A 21,137-nucleotide genomic window follows, 5' to 3' on the forward strand; every position below is an offset into this window, starting at 1 on the left:
GCTTGTTACGAGCCCTACTATTCCATTCACAGATGAAACAAGGGAACTTGGTATATCCTTATTGTTGTCCTAGAATCATACCCAAACTTCCAAATCACCATACACCATCCAATTGTGATCTTCATAATGTATGGTAGTAAGGAGTACCTTCATGTTGTCATATGTTTCCTTCAGGTACACAGAATAGCCGACAAGTATTGAGACATACATATTACCATTGTGCAGCAGAACTGCCTTCAAGCTTCTTTTAGATGAGTCAATAAATGTTACCTGGTGCGTACCGAATGTTCAACTGACCCATCGAACCTTGTACATCACTGCAGTACACTAACAAGTCCTTTTGAGCAAAATATTGTGTGAAGATTAAGTCCCTTTGTCTGTAAAATGTAGCGGACGTACCGGGTGCTAACAAATGTCTTTCACACAGTCTTGACCCTAGGAGCTCTGCTTTGTCCTTTGTCAGTCCCAGATCATAGACTAAATCATTTAGGTCTGACTGACTGAGTGAACAGAATAGGGCCCTCATCTATACCTACTTCAAACTCAGTATCATCCTTCTGCACGGTATTTATGTCAACACTGTCATCCGTATCTAATGTCTACGGAGGCTGTGGTATAGGTATATCCGGACCATGTGGGACAGGACGAATCGCTGAGCGAATGTTGTTGGGATACTCAATACTTCTTGTTTTTCTTGTTGTTGCCGCAAGACCTTACAAGAGCAGAAGTAGAATTGTAAGGATGATTCTGTTGCTCCCGCCAAACCATAGGGATGCCAAATCGTAATGACTTCTTTCCTGACGTCCACCGTCGTAAATCTTCTACACACAACACACACATGGCCTATGGAGCCCATGGTTTGTTGATGTCGCCTAGTTTCACTCAGAAATAGGTATGGTAGACATTTCTGACGAAATCAGTAACGTTTCTTTGGTCTTTCTTCAGCACAAGTTCTCCACAAATATAACAAAAAAATGTTAGGAGAGTTTACACAGCCTCGGGTAGACATTGTACACTAACACGTACTTCCTTCCTCACACAACACAGTGACGAACAGGAAGCGCCATTTCCAGTGTGACAGTTCGCTGTGTGCTGCTAGGGTTGCAACTGTTGAACAATTGAAAGCGATGCGCCGATTATGAGCTGTATATGGTGTTTTAGTATATATCATTATATTGCATTGTCATCAATTGCAAATATAAGCGATTTGTGCCAAAACTGTGGGTCATACGACATTTTGAGTATCATTTTCGAATTCAGGGGGTCGAACTACATAAAGAATGCCCAAATTTTCGAAGAAGTTTTTTGTGATCTTGCAAGTTGTTGCATTGTGTTATTAAAGGAAATGACCAGCACTTGTATTTAGTTCAGCGTTCATACTCGTACATTAGCCTATTTTTGGTTAAGAAAACCTCTACGATATCATCCTGAGTGAGACATGTTCTAGCTCTTGTGGTCTTACGCTACTCAGAGTTTCCAACCTCAGAGAACAAAATTATCAATTTTCGTCTTTAAAATTATTGTATATTACAAAAAATATTGTATATTCGTTATGCACGTGATATTTGTAGAAACAATTATAATATTGCTAATAATAATAATACATGTAATATATAATAAACTTATATAGTAACCTTCAATTTCGAATCGGAGTCACTGTTCTCATCATTTTTAAAATCCTTATTAACAGTAATTTGAAGACAACAATATTTTCAGAACCGTATAAACGTAATTGAATCTAAACATGGTGCAGGGTTGCCATTTACCAATTCTCGAATCGTTATTGATTTATTTTAGAGGGAAAGACTGTTAAAAAAAACCTCAATGAGTGTGTTTCATAATTATTTAATGCACATTGTACATTCAAAGACTACAAAAAAGTGTGCGCTCTAAGGTTATCGTATATTCACCCATTATCGCAAGGTTATTTTCGCATATAGCATTAAGGCTTAAATTATCATATATTACGATAAATTATCTTGTCTTTGGCAAGCCTGATGCTAATTGTACTAACTATGCAACTATGCCTTGTTGGTGACATGATCCTTAATATTTACGAAGTACTGGATTCTTTTAAATGGCTTGCTCTCTATTTTGTTCAATGTTAATGAGTGTCTAAGTTTACTTCACGATGGTTGAAACACTAGAATGTCTTTTCTAACTAGCTTTTCATGTTTATATATTTTAATAAACTTAAGAGTATGTAATATAAGATCAAAAATATTTATCTCTAACCTAATTATATTCCGGTTAGAGTGACTTTTAATGTGTTTTTATGTTGATTGTGTTGGCAGTTGCCAGGAGAAATAGCACGATATAGCGTAAACTATTATTGAATAGAAGCAATAAATCAGCTTATAACTTATATCTTTGGTGACTTTTTCTCGTTTGTAAGTTGCTTAGATATAGAAGTCACTCATGATAGTAAACAATATTATTGTAAGACTTTTGATCGATAAATCGGGAAGTGATGTAATATACTTCCTCATTAACTTGACGAAACTTCTAGCTTCCATGCGAAGGTTGATACGTAGCTGTGAGATTTTTTTTTAAACATATTAGCTCTACTTTCGTTATGACGCAACTACAACTCAAAAGAAGTTTGTTGATTGCAAGCATATTCACAGACAATGTCATATTAGGAAAAATACTAGAAAACTTTTTCTTTTACCAAAATAATAGTATGTGTAAAAGTCTTTTCAACGTTATTTAGAATGGAATTTGTTTTTAAAACTTTCAGGACAAGTTTTTGAACTTCCATACCCTTCTGAGTAGGGCCTTTGGGGTAGATGTATACCAAATATGGTTTAGGAATATTGAAAATGAGTTATGTTGTATTCTACCTAGTATACTATTTCTTCCGTTAGGAGTTGAATTAACTTGTATCCATCTTGTTTGTACCTTACTTCTTTCATTGAAGATAACTTGATCACACTCAAACCTTTTCTTTTTTTCCAGGTGAGTCAAATATTCCTAACTTCCTTCCACGGTTGTAGGTACGTACTATATATTTTTTCCATTATATCTTGGTGGTATTAAAAATTGGTGTTTCAAACTATGTATGCTTTTTAATACTATTTTAAATTGAAATTATCTTACACAAAAAGCAGGAAATGCTCCCTTTATATTTTCTAATACAGTAGACTTTCATTAATTTGGCAGATATTAGATCGAATTACCAAAATCGCCGGTTAAGAGAAGGTTATCTAAAAGAACGCGGTTAAATATTATGTATAAACTTATACATACCGCCGATTTTTCACGAACTGGTGAATATGTCCATTTCCATGTATCACGAACCGGCGAATATAAAACTTTGACAATTTGAGGTTATGTCGCTGTTGATATTGGAACAGCTTATCTTTGGTTCTGACAAAGTGTGAAATTTCCATTAAGTTCTGTTTAGGAGATAACACCATTTGGGCGAGTATAGAAACTAATATTTGTAATAATTCCACGAACCGACGCATATGGAACTGTAAATAGTCCATAAGATTTCGTAGCTGCTTGTTTTGACACGTAACAACTCAAAATATTTACCGCATAGTAAACAAAATTAACTGTGTTATAAGAAAATTTATCAGCCTACAATTTCAAAGTTTGTGAATTAGGTAGTCAGTCATTGCTACGTTTGACACGAAGGATTAGAGAAAGAGGTCCGTATGAATTGTTATAAACTTGTTGAAGTTTCTCGTCACGAAAGATAAACAAGGTGTAAAACGTAGCGTTCTTCCCCAATAGACTGGCATCTCACAATCAGAACTAAAACGGTATCCTGCCTTCGTATGTTTCTTAATTTTTAAACGTTGAAAGCAACATCATCAACACCATTGTTTCTTTCTTCGAAACGAACAATAAACTAATGATGATTCTGTTCACAGTACAATAAAGAGTGCACTTCGATAGAGTGAAGATGTTTCTATTCCTACCCAACTTATACCGGCAATCAGGATACCAAAAAAGAAACAACTATATGTTGTTAATGACTTTCGCGTTAAAGACTTCTTAGACTGGAAACAGATTCGCAGTATCTGTGTCTTCTAAGAATTCAAACAATCGATGAGGTTCAACTCGTAGACTGGGCAAAAATAATGATAATTCAAATACACAAAGGTTGCCGCAAGACATTTATATATATATATATATAAATATAAAACGTCGCATAACCTCACGTCGCAGGTACTCCCGTTTCTTTCCACTTTCCCATTTCACCAAATCTTCCATCATCATTCACTTGCTTTAATCGTCGTCTCCCTTTGCCTAAGAAGTATAATCGTGGACAATAAACTCAACGATTTCAGATTTTCGAGTTTATCATTGCTTCACAAACGCAGTGCTGAAGAGGATAGCTTGCCATCAAGGACTTTTACTTCAGAGACGAAACATCTATAAGAAAATACCAGGTATTGCTTTCATTATGTCAAGAATCAAGATCCGTAATATCTCATCCTGATTATAAAGACTTCTATAAGGTTTTCTAAATATTACTGAGCCTGTGGAGATTAAAATTGATAATACATTAATGTGATTTGTAAATAACATTATGACACAACATACGCACCATTCTATTGCTTGACCTGTTATTTAACCGGCAACACCATAATTCAGTCACAGTAGAACTTGTGTAGTTCCTAGTCAAAAATTTGTGACATGTGGTTTTCACAAGCATCTTTTGAAACTACGTAACTTAACAACATTCTGGGAGTAGGGAGAACAAAACAAATGATAGTCTGGCGGTGCCAAGTGCAAGGTATACGGTGGGTACAGTAAATTATCTCAGTCAATTTCTGACTGTTGGTTGAAGAAGTATGCAGTTTTGCGTTGAGAGCGTGGCATACGACACCCTTTCTGTTGACTGGTTTCGCCCACTTCTTTTAAACTGTTAGGTGTACTCGCACTAATCGTTGAGTACAGGTCCTGGTGTATCGTCCTCCCAGGCGGCGACAGCATAACCATCCTGTGCGTTAGTGTAAGCTTTACCGCAGACTATAGAGCTTCTCCTTGCTTCGACCACAACATTTTTCGCATATTATGGTCTTGGGTTATCCACTTTTCATCACTCGTGACAACAGCTTCAGAAAGGCTCGAGTTCGTTACGTTTTAGTAGAGATTCCCGGATAGAGATTCGGTAGATCAAATATTTCTGAGTCAGATCATGTGGGTACCCAAGCGTCGAGCTTCTTTTTGTATCCAGCTTTCTCCAAATAGTTTAACACTGTCTGGTGGTGAATGTTTGTCATTAGCGATGTCATGATGTACATATGGCGGTCTTGCTTGACTTTTGCCTGAATAACAAACTTTTTATTCTGTGATTAGTTACTCATTGCTAGGAGCAACTTGAACATCGAAATTTCCAGAACGGAAGCGATTGATCAAAGTTTTGGCTTTGCTTTTGATAACGTATCTTGCCCATCAACAGCACAAATTTCGTCACGAAGCTGCACAGTATTTACGTCCTTATCAAAAGAAAATGGTAAAATGTAATACAGTTTCTCAGAAAGTTTACCAATTTTCACGGCGCAGTACGTTATGTGTGATTATAAGAAATCTACATAGTTTGCACATCTATTAGCTTCAACTGTGAACTGTCAATGATGTTAGGTTTGGCCCGCTGCATCTCATATCCTACGGGACACTCAGGGGCGGACTGGCCCACCCTGCTACCCTGCAAATGCAGGGTGGGCCCCCCAAACAGGTGGGCCCCTACACCAATTTTAAAAAGATGTGCTCAATTAAACATACCAGCATCAAAAATATGACAAAAGAAAAGCTCAAGTTGAACTGTGAAGAAACATTTTGAATCGTATATTGGATATAGTTGTTTTTCTTGGACGACAAGGACTAGCTTTTCAAGGGAAGCGCGAAGAAGCAGTCGCTGATTTCAACAACATGAAAGTTAATCATGGAAATTTCTTAGAATTGGTTTTATTGGTATGCAAGTATGGTGATATTTTAAAGAACTATGTTTCAGAGGCGATTATGAAGAGTCGAAACAGAAGATTGCGCCAAGACAAGTGTGGTGAAGGAAATTCACAAGGAAGAGGCTCATTAGTAATTTTTTGTCGAAGACATTTGTCAAGAAGTTAGTAACCTATCTTGTTCTTCAGATTCAAACTAATAGTGTTAACGAAATAAAGCAGGCTGGTGCATTTAGTGTTGAAGTTGACTGTACCCAGGACATTAACGTTATTGAACAGTTAGCATTGTGTGTTCGGTATGTGCTCAATGGTGAAGTAAGAGTGAAACTTCTGAAACTAATTCCTGTCGGCAAAGCTACTGGACTGGGTCTTTACAAACAGATTGAGGATGAACTTAGTAAGCTGAAACTGTCAACGTCGCATATTGTAGGCTGTTCTTTTGATGGTGCAGCTAACATGAGTGGCCAGTATAACAGTGTCCAAGTACAGCTCAAAAAACTTAATCCGAATGTTCAGTATGTGCATTGTCTCGCGCATGTTCTAAATTTGGTAATGATAAATGCAACAGAATGTTGCAAAGTCGCAAAAGACTTTCTTGGGTTACTTCAAATGACAGTTACTATCATCTGCGATTCATATAAAAGAATGCAAGTGTGGATTAAGTACAATGAAGAAAACTCAAGGGGTAGACAGCTACTTCGCCGATTACAAAAAATAAATCTGACAAGGTGGTGGAGTAAAGATCGAGCTCTAAAGAGTATCTTTGATGATTTTTCGACACCTTTGCAAGATCGGAAGAGGTTCATGACGCTGCTTCAATGTCTACTCACTATTGCAAGTATGAGTGATTTTCAAGCAGAAGTCACATTTAAAGCCAAGTGTTTGGTTCAGAACTGGTGTATATTTGAAAACATTCTTGTGGCTTTTGTTTTCAGCCAACTTTTTCACCTAGTTACAGCTACTTCGCAGTATTTGCAAAAACCTGGTTTGGATTATCTAACGGCTACAAAAATGATTTGTACGTCACAATCAGACTTAAAGCAAAAACGGAACGTGTTTTGTTCTATTGAAACTAAAGCTATGGAGTTTGCAAAGGACTTGAAAAGACAATTGAAAGATGCAGGATACGATGTTGCAATTGAAACTTCTCTCCTTGCAAGGAGAATACCAGTAGCAACTCTTTAAGCAGACGAGCTTTCCCATGATGAGGCAAGAATTTTAGATTCTCCATCAAAAGTGTTTCAGATAAACGTTTTCAATGTTATTTTCGATACTGCAATTGAGCAATTACATTCTCGGTTTATCTGCAATGACAGTCTCATGAAGGACATTGCATGGCTGGATCCTACCCGTTTCCATTAGATAAGTACTTTAGAAGAACTACCTGATTCAGCTCTCAATACTCTACCACATTATTGCAAAGTGGAAAGAGAACAAATTCAAGAGGAACTGCGCCAATTTGCTAGTCATTATAGGAACTATAATCCACCAATATGTAAAAAGCAGAATATTTTAAGAAATGAGCATGGCAGCAAGCAATATGCTCATAGTAGTGAAAAAGAGGAAAATGAAGAAGAGGAAGATAATGAAACTGAGAGTGAGGAGGAAGATGAATGGAAATGCAAATCTGCAAGACAGTGTAAAGTGTGTCTAGTTTGTGCACTGCACCTGCTTCACGAATTAAATCTTTATGGTCCATTATATCCATCGTTGTATAAAGCGTATAAGTATGTTCTAACTCGATCGTGTACCCAAGTATCATGTGAAAGAATTTTCTCGATTATGAAAGTGATCAAAAATCGGTTGCGTTCATCGCTTGGACAAGATTTGTTGGAAGACTTTATTCTTTTATACATAGAAAGATCATATACGTTTGATTACGACAAAGTGATTGACGATCTTGTATCTAGCTCCAAAGAATTAGGTAGATATTTGAAATTGTGAGTGTAACTGGGGCATAATGAAGATATTAATATTAGGATACATTTCTCGCATTCATATTAATATTATATTATGTTAGGTTACAGTATGCAATTCAGTAGAAAATTTCAACCAATTTGATATTAGAACTCAGGGGTGCCCACAAGGGGGGGGCTATGACGCAAACTGCGTCATTGAAATATTTGGGGGGGTTAAAAATCTATATAAATATGCTTGAGGGTGTGTAAAAATTAATCGAAAAGATTTTTTTTCATGGAAGAACACCTACGGATAGACAATTGAGGGGGGTGGGCACCACTGTAGGAAAGAAACTTACATTATTTCTGTCAGTGCTTTAATTATTTAGTGTTTCAAAGTTGACTTGAGATTAGTTTTTACTTATTGCACATGTATATATTTTGGGTTTTCTAAAACATGACATTCATTTGTTTAAATAAATGGTTTAAATTCATTACACAAAAAACAATAGCACTATATAAATAACTGAAAGCACCAATTCCGGTATTGTGTGTGTTTACAATAAAAAATGATAATGCCAGTTACACACTGTATGAGTTACTATTAAAATGTTCCTACTTCAGATTTTTTGTAATTAATGTTTTGCTTTTGTATGAATATATGGGATACTATTTATGGGTTCGAAGATGGACTTTTATATGTAATACATATGAAGAATGCCAAGTACATTTTTTACATTTTTATACAGTGGGCCCTCATTTCAGTTTAGCAGGGTGGGCCCTATGGTTGCCAGTCCGCCCCTGGGGACACTAACACCTTTCGTGAGAAAAGATTCAATACTTTCTAGATTACCTGATAGTTCAGATTACCTCACTAATTGTACAACCATTTTGTATATTTTCATTGTGTATTTGATAACAGTTTAGTATTGGTCGGTATACTAATATTTACTTTCCTTAAAATGTATTGTTCTTGAAATTTAATTGCGGGATACGTCTATTGTGTGAATTTCAAGTGCTTGTTTCATTGTTTCTTAAATATTTATTAAACAGTTCTGGGAAAAGAATTATTAATATATTAATAACTGAAAAGAAACAGCCTACTGTATTGACCTAATATTTAATTCTGTATATCAATATACAATAAATAAACTAATTAGCAGCGTAATTTACACACCCACAGACCCTACGTTGCAGAGGAGAGGCTAAGGTGGCCTGTACGCTTTCGGTGGTTATTGTTGCATGGTCCGGGATACATAACCCTAATTACCATTTTTGCTGGAGAATCCAGATAAAAAAAAGTTGCTCTAGTGAGTTGAACGTTGTAGCTTTCCAATGTATAGTTCGCAGTTTTAATGAAAGTTACAATGACGAATTAAGCCAAACATATCTAAGAATTATATTTTCTATTTTCACGAACTGGCGGATAGATTTAATGATCTTTTCTGTTTATTAAGATTGTTCTACGGTGTTTCCTATGCGATCGCTCTCTTTAGGTAGCACGAACTGTTATCTTAAAATTTAGGTTGCTCCGAGTAATAATTGTTTCAATGATTTGCAAATAACGCTGTGCTACTTACGTTTTTTCTCGAAATGAAGATTGTGCACATTTTCCGGTTAGAGATGCATGCGATTGAGTATATTCGACTGCTTGTGAAAACATTGCCGATACACCCTATACGGCGCTACAGACTTGCAGTGTCACGTTCCCCATTCCAAACTCGTAAAGCACCCATCGGAAAACGGCAGAACATTGGACAGGGAGAAGTAGCAAACTGTTGGATTACGTAAATTCCTTTAACATTTTCAACCTGCACTCCTGTGCTCAAGGATAACAAAATTCTCTAAATTTTTCGGGCAATTAATGATGTATCTGATAGAAAAAAATGTTTCTTTTGTGAATTTGGTTATGCATAGCATCGTTTAAATACTAGATTGTTTGACTGTATAATACATATTTTAGGTGTAGAGTAGTATGTTAGTTATTTTATCTTAATAACGCATCTGAAACATCCAAATAACTTTCTAAAATTCTTAATTTCAAACTCTAACGCGTTACCAGAGTATGCATGTGCGTTATTTTACTCATACTTTGTTCATATAGTTACTATTAAGACATAATTAACCAGTTCTTGCGTATGAAGTGCCCTAATTCTCAATTTATTTCTTCAGCTTAGCTCCATAAATTGTTTTAGTTCTAATGCATTTTTAAGTTACGGGGGAAAATAAGTGGCAATTTTTATCCCATCTGTACTGGCTCAATTGACTCCTAGGAAGTTGGGTTCGAACCTGCCTTCAATGAGAATGTCTACACAAAGATTCGGTACATTTGTACTTACACAAACACATACAGAATGTCGAAGTAAAATTAAAGCCATGAAGCCATGATTACGGATAGCTTTGTACATGATGAAACATAAAAGCGGGTCAGGATTTTTAACACTGAGAAGGGGAGGAGAATTGAATGAATTCTAAAGCAGTATATTCACAGTCAAAGTTATAACCAAGTAAAAGATATCATAGTACTTCCAGGAATTCGCTTTGGAAACCTTATTATCAATATCTATTAGTTAGAACAATGTCCGTTTTATGCTCGGATAACTTATTTGATCATTTGAAAGCCGATTTAAAGAAACAAAGCATAAGTTACAGGCTTTGAAACAGTACATCTCCTACCTGAACTGCTAGACAAAGAATGGAATTATTGCATATGCAAGTACCATCTTTAAGTTAATCCTTTGTGCCTCAACACTGGAATCTGAATATTGTCTAATGAGCAGAAAGTATTGAATAACAACCAAAGGAAGCTGTAGATTTGTTCGATTCTTGCTTCGAAAACCAAATATTAATTTTCTTCCAGTAATTTCTTTTCTCCCAGCATTGAAAGCTAGCATAGAAGGTTTTTTCTTCATAATAAAGATTGGATTGGAATTTTGCGTCCCTTTAGGCACCGAGGCTATTTGAGATGTAGACCTACAGCTTAACGTCGGACCCAAACCAAATAACATTCCACTGCAAATCGAACTCAGGTCTCCTGCGCCAAAGGCGAGTACGCTAACCATATAGCCACAAGGGAGCTCTACAGATATTTAAATTTTTATGCAATATACCACGATCGTGTCAGCTGTTTGTAATGACTAACGATCTTGTGTGTATCACTTTCCGACTCACGACTCACCATTTCCGAGCTATCAGTGAGGTTTTCACAAGCTTTAAGTTCTGTTCTGTGGACAATTGCGTTGAAAAATTAGCCTCTCAGGCAGAAAACCTTTATGTCTGCGGAAATTTGTCTGCTGATATGCTAAATGTTTCATCAAAGGAAATTATCTTCAAATTTGCTGAAGATACATCTCCTAAAAATATAATATACTTGCAAAGTCTAGTAGCTCTTTTTTCATTACTAAAAACAAACCTTACTTTTAAGCGTCCCTGGCATTATGGCGCCCAGATATTTTGTGTTTTAGAAAAAAAAAACAACTATATGTTACTTTACTAGATAGTGTATCGTTAATGCTATATAGGCTACCTTTTCGTGATTATATTTATTGTTTTGTGTTTACACACGTTAACTACAAAAGTTGCAGTAGTATGTGTAGTAAGACTCTTTTTATTATATTTCCAGTTGCAAACGTTTTAGAGTAAATATTGGTAATGAATGCTAGATATACAATCTCAATCTTTTTTTTTTTTTTTTTACAATCTTACTCAAGTAAAATAATGTACTGTGATTGGATCGAATGTTAATGGAATCTAGAAATACGTACCGGAACTCTTGTATCGATAAAATATATTTGAAATGCTTGAAATTTATTTTTACAATCTTACTCAAGTGAAATGATGTACTATAGTTGGATCATATGTTAATGGAATCTAGAAATACGTACCAGAACTCTCGTATCGGTAAAATAAATTTGAAATACTTGTATTATGTTTGTTTTGTTATGGATTGTTTGTTGAAGAAAGAGGTAAAAGAAAATCACAGCATTGAAATCAGAGTTATAGAATATGAATGTACTGTGATATGTTTTTTGTAATTACATTTAATTTTTGGTCGAGAATAGAGAAATGAATCTTGGATTGGTAGTACACAGAAATAATTATATCCTTCATCGCTATATACAATTTATTGGTTTTAATCGGAGTGCACTTCCATTTGCATGTATTTCAATCGATGTAGCTTTCAGAGGTAATTTTAAGCGAAATGCAATTAAGCATCCTAATTAAAGCTTCCACCACCCACATCTTCCTGAAAAATGAACACATCTCTCTAAAATATGATGCAGAATCACGTTTACAACTGATAAAGATTCATCAATAATATATTGGACTATAGCATATAAAATGTCGCATTTTGAAGACACAGTTTAAAGCTGTCGAAATTGTAGGTATGATTTATATCTCTTTCGTTAATTTCCTACACCAACTTCCGCATTCTTTCTACTTGGTTGCGGCATGGATTTGGTATTAATAAAAGATTATCTTGTCCAACTTAAAATGAAAAATATAAATTTACTTATGTATTTCTAAAGATCTATCGTAGCTGATCAAACACCTGAATAATATTAATACAGTGCAAGTTTCATGTTAAAGTAGAATGATCTGTATACGAATTATATAACGATCTGAAATTCCAATTAACTTTTGAATTGTAAACTATATCTAATAAACAAAATCACATACATACAGGGTGAACCTGAAGGATGTGCACAAACTCCAGCAGATGATTCATGATATCAAAAGAATACAAAAAGCCCTCTCGCATATTGTCCAATTCTGCGTCGTGTAAAACTGACAGGTGTGCTAACTTAGAATCGAAAATCTTATCATGACAGTCGGAAATTAACAGAAAGATGTGCACATAATTCGGGAGCTGACACGTAACATCAAAAGAAGACAAAAAGTATTCTTGCATGTTCTCGAATTTCGCATCCCGTACGCTGGGCACATCTTTCTGTTCCGTTCCAATTGTCACGATTCGATTTTCGATTCCAAGTTGGCACTCCTGACGACGCGGAATTCGTCAATATGGGAGAGCTTTTGTCTTCTTTTGATGTCACGAATCAGCTCCGGAGTTTGTGCACATCTTTCCACTTTCAAATTCACCCTATATATTTGACCATCAACGAACGTTACCAAAATTTTGGGAATGATAATCAGATTTGAATATGATTTTCCTACTTCGAAGATAGTTTCCAAGTTGTTCTACACAAGACTTACCCAGTGTTTCTTTCAGAAACAATGTTCGGAGGGGGGGCACTACTGATACTATTCTATTTATTATTATATTATAGACGTATTATTTTGGTCTGTTCCGGAAGGCGCTCTCAGAGTTCCGGAGGCAGTGCCACCCAAAAAAACAGGTCTGGAAGAAACACTGGACTTAGGTCTAGATTAGAATGCCCATAACATAATAAGTAGGGCCCCGAAGTTGAGGAAAAATCCTCTTTATTATGAGTGCCAGAAGACGAGGCTTAACATAATATGTTCATTTTGGGTCATTGTAGGTCAGAAAATGCTGGATTTTATTGGCTTTTTTCTTTTTCGGCGTTTTTTGTTGGTCTTTTTTAAAAAAACTTTTCATAGGTCTTAACTTTTTTTTTCACTTCATCTTTCGACAATAAATTTACTGGCCATTAACTCGAATCACCACCACCTCTAAACATATTTCTTTTCGGTAAAGAAAGTTCAAAAGATAAGACATTCTTCAGCGACTGGACTGATAAGACCAGATCTACAACAATCACAAGTCAGATAAGGAGGCGTAACAATGTCCTCCAAAATGTGAGGGGTGAGGGTGAGGAAGTTTTCTTATTTTAGTTTGTACTTCAGTTTGTGGAAGGACAGACCGTTAAGCTACCAGAAGTTTGTATTTTTTGAGCATTATATTCATTAAATATGTAATTCTAATTAAATTGGGTCTTATTTTTAGTCATTTTTTCCAGTTTTTAGGTCCTTTTAGGCAATTTTTAGGTCTTTAACTTCGGTGCCCTAATAATAAGTAAAATGTGAGAAACTGTAAGGAATATGTATGTCACTGTTAGAAATGTGTGTGTCACCGTTAGGAGATATGACAAATAACAATGCTAGCTAACAGAGTACATTTAAACTTGCAAACTATGATATGCTTAAGTGCTTAAGTCTTTTTGAAGGCTTTGTCCATCTGTCCGTCTGTTGACATGTATCAGATAAAAAAGAAGTAAGAAATATCGAGATACAGTTTTCTGTTATCGATTCAGCGTCCCAAAGAGTGTATTCCATTTCTTCAATTCTCTATTCAAACCAAAAGTGGTGTAAAATAGTCATTTCGGGTTTCAAAGATTATCCATATAGAACAAAAATGATAACATGTAGGTACAATCTATTTTCTAGAATCGATTCAGGGTGTCAAGAGAATATACCAGCACAGTCAGCAACACTGTAAAAAAACCGGAAGTGGTTGAAATTTACTACTACTTCGGTTTCAATGCAAATTTTCGTAGAGCAAAAACGGTAAGAGATAGTGAAATATAGTTCTTTACAATGGGCTGCGCTTTGCAAGAATAGATTCCATTATTTCCTTAACCTTCTACTCAAACCCGAAATGGATCAAATTAATGGCTTCCATTTTCAATATTTATCGCCATAGAATAAAAATACTAATATTTAGGACAAGCGTTTTTCTGCAATCGATTCAGAGTGTTAAGGGAACATGCCATCACAATCCGCAACAGTATCAAAACCGAATACTATTAGGAATATGGCGATTCATTTTTTTTTTTTTTTTTTTTTTTTGGTAATCGATTAAATTTCCCAAGTGTAGGTTCTATCTCCTCCTTTAACGATCTATTCAATCCAGAGTAAGTTCAAATTAAAGATTTCCAGTTTCAACCTTTATCACCATGGAACAAAGTAAGTCATAGCGAGAAATGGCTTATTAATATGGATTCAGCGACCAAAGAACAGGTTCTGTGACCAGTAGTTATAGATGTACTATTTTGACTTGGAATATTGAATTCTCATAGTTTGCAAGTCTACCTTAGTTTCACATTGTGAAACGAAACTCACTTGTTTATATATATATATATATATTACATAAGTAGATAACAATGTTCGAGCAGTTTAAAAGCTGTCAGCCATTGTTGGCAACGAACGAAACACTTTATAGCGTCATAAAAAATTCCTTTCGCTCGACTTCGAAAATTATGCATACGAACTTATCCACAGTCATATTATTTTAACTGAGTATGATCTATTGACTGATATACGAGGCGTGATCAAAAAATACAGTGAATAATTTTATTAAAAACACAGTAATAAACTTAGGTAGAATTCGATTTAATCTCCTTCAAAGTACTGTTGTTGACTAGCGATGCAATTATCCCAACGTTAAATCCATGAGTGGAAGCATTTCTAAAAGGCTTCTTTTACAAGGGCGTTCACTTGCTTTGTCGTGGTTCTTTCAATGTAAGGAATGGTGTCAAAACGTTTTCCTCAAAGCACGGTTTTAATTTTTGGGGAGAGCCAGAAGTTGCATTGTACTATATCTGGAGAATGTGGACAGACAGGATTTTTTTCGGCCAAAAAGTCGCGGATCGAAGGCAAAGTATGGCATGGCGTGTTTTCGTGGTGAAGAAGGAAGCCATTTGCTCATTAAATCGGAGGTTAAAATGGTTTTCACGGACCCATACAGCATGTTTAATTCTTCGTAAAGCTCTGGAATAGTCATTTGCCTATTTAAACAAACATTTATGCCACTTTTGGCACTTTTTTTTAAAACATCGAAGGACATCTCCACCCTCATCGCTCATTTTGAACCGATTCCTTGCCGCTTTTGAATCGTTCATATCAAGTGTAAACAGTCTTCAATCCACCGCTTCTTTGCCATACACTGATTTTAGCATTTTGAGAGCTTGTTTGGCATTTTTGTTTTTTCAGCTTAGAACAAAACTTGATGTCTGCGCGCGACAGACACTCTTAACACGTCCTCACTCTTCTGCCTCTGGAAGTCAACTAACGTGTCACAACTCTTTCAAACTCGACACTGACTGTACCAAAGATATAGGCCACTGTGCTTACTAGTTGAAATGGATACAACAGCGTAAATGGAACTGTCCAATTATATTCATCGTACCTTTTGATCACACATTGTATGTTTTATTTATAGTCAACAGTTTAATTAAACAGAAATTAATGTTTAAGAGGTAGTGGTGATTTGTTGATATGTCTCGTTAACCATATTGTGCACTGCGCTAATGTTATAATGAAAAGCTCTGTGAGAGTATACTGCGCATCAATTTCTGCTTGACAGGTGGCGCGGAACCCGCATATTTTTTTCCACGCTTGACCCTAGCCATAGGAACTAAATACGCGTTTCTAATTGGTTGCAGTTTGCGAGTGTCCCAATCTTCTGGTGCATGTATTGTGTATTATAGTAACAGAAGAGTATATAGTAATAGAATAGTAATATTGTCACTTTGTGTCTTGATAAAAATAAAAATATAATTATGTTTGGATTACATTTCGTAAGAACATGGCGCATTTTTTTCAATCGCTACCATAAAAAAAAATATGCATTTTGTTCACAAGGAAGCGGGTGAGGTTCGAAGTTGAACCACCCAGGGGTAAAGGTGGAACAAAACGAGCCCTGCGGGGCTTCTACTCCCATTCGCTTGCTGTCGCTCGTAGCTGTTTCGTAACATAAATAAATCACTTTTTATGCATTATATATTACACACGAAAGCAAATGAGTATTATCTTTTTTATCTTATTTTAATAATAAAAGTGTTATGAAAATTTAAAAAAAAAATAGAAAAAAGTTTCTTTGGGCCGGGTTTGAACTCACACCAATAGCGGTTCTCATTGTTAGCCCGTTCCACTAGCACGCCCGTTCACGAGGACCAACATCAGCAAGCGTTTGATTTGTGTTATATACACGCTACGTGGCGAGAAAAGGATAAATTTAACCAAGCAGAACCGCGTATTTAGCTCCTATGGCTAGGATCAATCGTGATTAAAAAATATGCGTGGGACTCAAACAGCATCAGTTTTTACGTTTCTTTTTTTAAAAAAGAAAATAAAAACAGCCTGGAAGACTAGGCATGAGGTTTAATACTTGCCCATTTCATTTCGTTTAACTCTATGAAATCCTTCGAATGGCACGACTTGTCTGTGGACCTTTTCCCCTGTCACATGCTTATAATATTGTAGAATTTGGAATCCCGTACTGTTAAATCTGTTTAAAATAGTGTTAACGTAACGTGGTTTTTGATATTTAACGTAGTAAGGATCAGGTTACTACCACAAGTACTAAAATTTACAATTAGAAAATTTTTGATCTAACATCTTTAAATTAAATAAAAGAAACTATTTTAATGACTTATTATTTTGAACATATTCATGACAAATATTTCTGCATAATGCTTTTGGAGAAACTGATTGTAGTAAAAATAACTTAAAACCAGTAGATGGTTGAATTTCGTTTTTTTTTTTTTTTTTTTTTTTTTTTTTTTTTTTTTTGCGAGAAAGCTAGAAATCTGCTGAAAATGTGACCTATATGTAGGATGACTACCATTATAGTTATTGGAAAAACTCCAATATAGATATATATACCACGTTATCTTAGATAAAATTAAAATGACAATTGAAGATTAAAGATGCAGGAGATCGGATGAAAACTGGCTATTTTTGGTGGCATATTTGTTTCAAAGAAGTCACTTTTCTACAGCTTCTTTGCCTAAGATTTTTGAATTTTAAAAAAATCAATTTTAATTAAGAAATATCACTACGTTTCATCTTATAACACACAAACACACACACACACACAGCAAAAAAAAAATGACTATATTCTGAAGAAAAATCATGAACAAAGAAAATATTTTCAAGGACCAAAGAAAATATATCATTGAATAAGAAAGAATTTGACAAATCGGTGACGTTGTTATTCTTTAAGATTAGCGTTCCTTTGAAGAGCCGATGCTATAGAGACACGGACCAATAGTTTAAGGTTTTATCCGAAACAGTAATGCGTCCAAATTTAAATGCTCTCCTACCGGAAATTGAACGCAGACTCAAAGGCGAACGAGTGTTAGGCCAGCGGGGAAACCAAATCAATGGACATTTTCGGTTCTCTAGTTCCAATTACTTGTAGAGCTAATAGAGTAATGTCAATTACGAAAAATGTTTTAATAGGAATTTTAATATTCTTACTAGTAACTACTGAAAATGTAATGGCTATATCTTTACCTCGGAATTGTAATTTATAATTTATGCATAGCTAAAAGTTCAGTAAGTCACATATTTTGGAGGCTAAAGAAAAATTACATTTTATATGACATATCATATTCAAAGAGGTATTTAAAATTCGATTAGAAGGAATGATATCCTCAAGTTTCTAATTTGAATACAGGAACACGGTATGACAGTAAAGGAAAAACAAACTTTGTGAATTATTTTTTTACTATTTTCCATTTTTAATATTTTTTTAAGATGATCATAGTGCTTTTCGTATCTGGATGGTAGTTTTAATAAAGTTTTTTCTTCTTCTTCTTGCGATGACAAAACAGCATAAATGTTTCCATTAATAATTACATGATCAAAAATTTTTTACTACTAGATTAAGCTAGTAACAAAACCAAAATTAGCGTTCTTGATTTTAATTTTGCAAACTGAGCATTCACCAGGGTAATAGAATAACGAAAGCTCACATTAAATTGTTTCCCATAGATCAAGCATATTTTATTCTAAAACAATACTTGTTTTGTATCTTTTTCTCTGTTCATAATAATATTTTATTACCTGCCAATTTGAATTTAAGCAATAAATAAATAAATAAACATGAGGCACGGTGTAAAACTTCTAAGTGTTGATATGGTGGTTAGACATTAGAAACGACACCAGTGAGATGTCAGTTGGAATAACTTACCCCTAGTAGGCGATCAATGCAATGCCAGTTGAAAATCAATCAATATAGTGACTGGATTGGGCAAAAGAGTCACAGGTATTTTGAAATCACAATTTCTTAATTGCAGAATCAACTACAGGAAAGCAAAAGTGATAAGTTAAATAAGGAAATAATTTAAAACATCCATAATTTCACCAAAAAGGCATTTTTATAGGTAATAATCTCCATTCCCCAAAATATTAATTTTCATCTCTAAATAAGGAATATAAAATGGTATTCTAGATGTTGAAGTCTGTAATTGGTACCAAAGTTTTCAATAAATAAAATTTTTCAGGTGTAACTTCATTTTGTCTTGGGTTTGGCGAAATACTACGTTGTCGTATCTAAAGATGTTAAATCAAAATTTTCTAATTGTAAGTTTTAAGTAAATTTTAAGTTAATTTCTGGTAGTAACCTGATCCTTAGTACGATATATTAAATTAATACTATTTTAAAGAGAAAAACAGTGTGAGATTCCAAATTCTACAATATTATAAGCATGTGATAGGGGATAAATGTACAAAGACATGTACTTTTCGAAGAATTTCATAGAGTTTATTTATTATGTTTTTCTGTGATGTACAGAACGATTTTCATAATAAACACAATTCCAATTCAACAATCAGGGAAATGAAAATATTTCAGTTTTACTTCCGGCCAGGGCTAAAGGAGACGGTGATGATGAGAAATGAATCGAGTAATGGAATCAAGAAAGTGGGAGGAAACGGGAGAATCCCGAGAAAACCCATGCATACGGTATTTGTCTACCACAAAGCTCACTTGGCTTGAGCGGGAATCGAAGCAAGGACCCACGCACCAGAGGAAACGCTCTACCACTGAGCTACTGCTATCAGGAAAATGGTGCAGTCATTGAAATTAAATAAGGAAGGGAGTAATTAGTGCACGTTTCTTAACTCACAATCTGTGGCGGCCTGCCCGAAACTCCCGCGCATAGAAGGAACCCGCGCTTCAGAGTAATACTCTTGATTTAAAAAAAATACTGGCAATAGATTGCGCGTCATTAATAAAGTTCTGAAGCTTAGAATTTCCGAATATTTAAAACGATCACAGTTCTATAGTAGCCCATCTTCAAGACACTAACACATGTACCATAAATAAAAATATTCCTATTATTGCCATCAGTTAAATGTTCAATGGTAAGTATGTCTCGTTGACCTTCAATTCATACTGTAGTATTTCTGTAGATCGGTACCGTTGACGTCATTAATAAACACATTTCAACCCTAAGGGAGCTTTGAAGTTTAGTCAGAGTATTCAATTGCTGGGTGTTTTCGACCAAATGGGAAAATATGTCAAAATATTTACAACAATTTTGAGTAATATCATTGGCAAAATCTTAGTGCATTATTTTCTCAATTTTATTTATTTATACATATTTCTGGGTATTACCAGCATTTATGGCCTTAAGCCTGTCGCATATGGCGGATGATGTCTGTGAGGAGCACACCGTCGAGGTATGGAGAGAAAGAAATGGGAAAGGAAGGGAGCTGCCTGGGACTTGTATGTGGAGTATCGTCCCAGCATTTGCTTGGTGTGAATGAAGAAAACCCAGAAAAATCCTCACTCAGAATGACTGTCCTAAAAAGTATACCTTTTCGACCGAGTATCACCACCGGAAATTGAACTTGGAACCTCTCGTACCAAAGGCAAGAGCGCTTTCTCAACTTTTATAACTTCCAATCTGCATAGTTGAATATCTTAAATGCTGGTCGACGAACACAAGACAAAATAACAAATGCGAGTTCTATTTGCTAAGGAAGGGGCATTGGTATATATTGTCTACTGTTGTCATAATAGATTCTGACTACATGGTCCTCCATGGTTACTGGTCAGAGTTGGAGACTAGGTTCAATTCCCGCTGAGAACTCATGTGGTTCGGATCCTTCATTAAGCTGTATCTCTGCTTCCATACAGCTTAGGTACTGTAGGAGATTTAAAATTCCAAACCAACTAGTCAACCTATTTACCTATAAATGTGATTCAAAGTTGACCACAACAACAGCGCTGAAAATGTTTGAGAGAGTCTATTATTAGCCACAATCTAATTTTTAGTCTTATACAGATTAGTATTCAGGAGACATCTCAAAAGAAATATTCAAAATGAATTTGCAATACTCATGGTAAGCAAAAGCAAAATATTAAGAAAACTTGTTTAAAACCAAGCACGCCTGCATTATTCTTGATTGTGTATTTTGGGTTTACTTTATTATGCGATATTATGCGTGCTTATGCCATATTGCATATGTTAAGTAGCTCAATATAGTATTGTCATTTGTAAAAAATACACCACTGAAATCGAAAATAATTCTCTAAATTTGTTGATGATATTTAATGGTAGGTATTCTGCCGTCAATAGATTTACTTTTGATATTGTGTTATGCA

The 21,137-nt window shown here is 35.0% G+C and overlaps 2 protein-coding genes across 2 annotated transcripts in view; both read left to right on the top strand.

Moving 5' to 3' along the window:
- Positions 1 to 21,137, top strand: part of Myo95E (Myosin 95E) — a 1,268,077-nt gene that overhangs the window by 404,115 nt on the left and 842,825 nt on the right. The window lies entirely within an intron of this gene.
- Positions 127 to 7,103, top strand: LOC145679427 (zinc finger MYM-type protein 1-like). The gene is made up of 2 exons (XM_081750009.1): positions 127 to 174; positions 6,108 to 7,103. Exons 1-2 carry the CDS (start codon positions 127 to 129, stop codon positions 7,101 to 7,103), a joined length of 1,044 nt encoding a protein of 347 aa, XP_081606135.1.

Source organism: Thermobia domestica, chromosome 2 (genome assembly GCF_964235325.1).
Source record: "Thermobia domestica chromosome 2, izTheDome1.hap1.1, whole genome shotgun sequence".
NCBI classification, from domain to species: Eukaryota; Metazoa; Arthropoda; class Insecta; order Zygentoma; family Lepismatidae; genus Thermobia; species Thermobia domestica.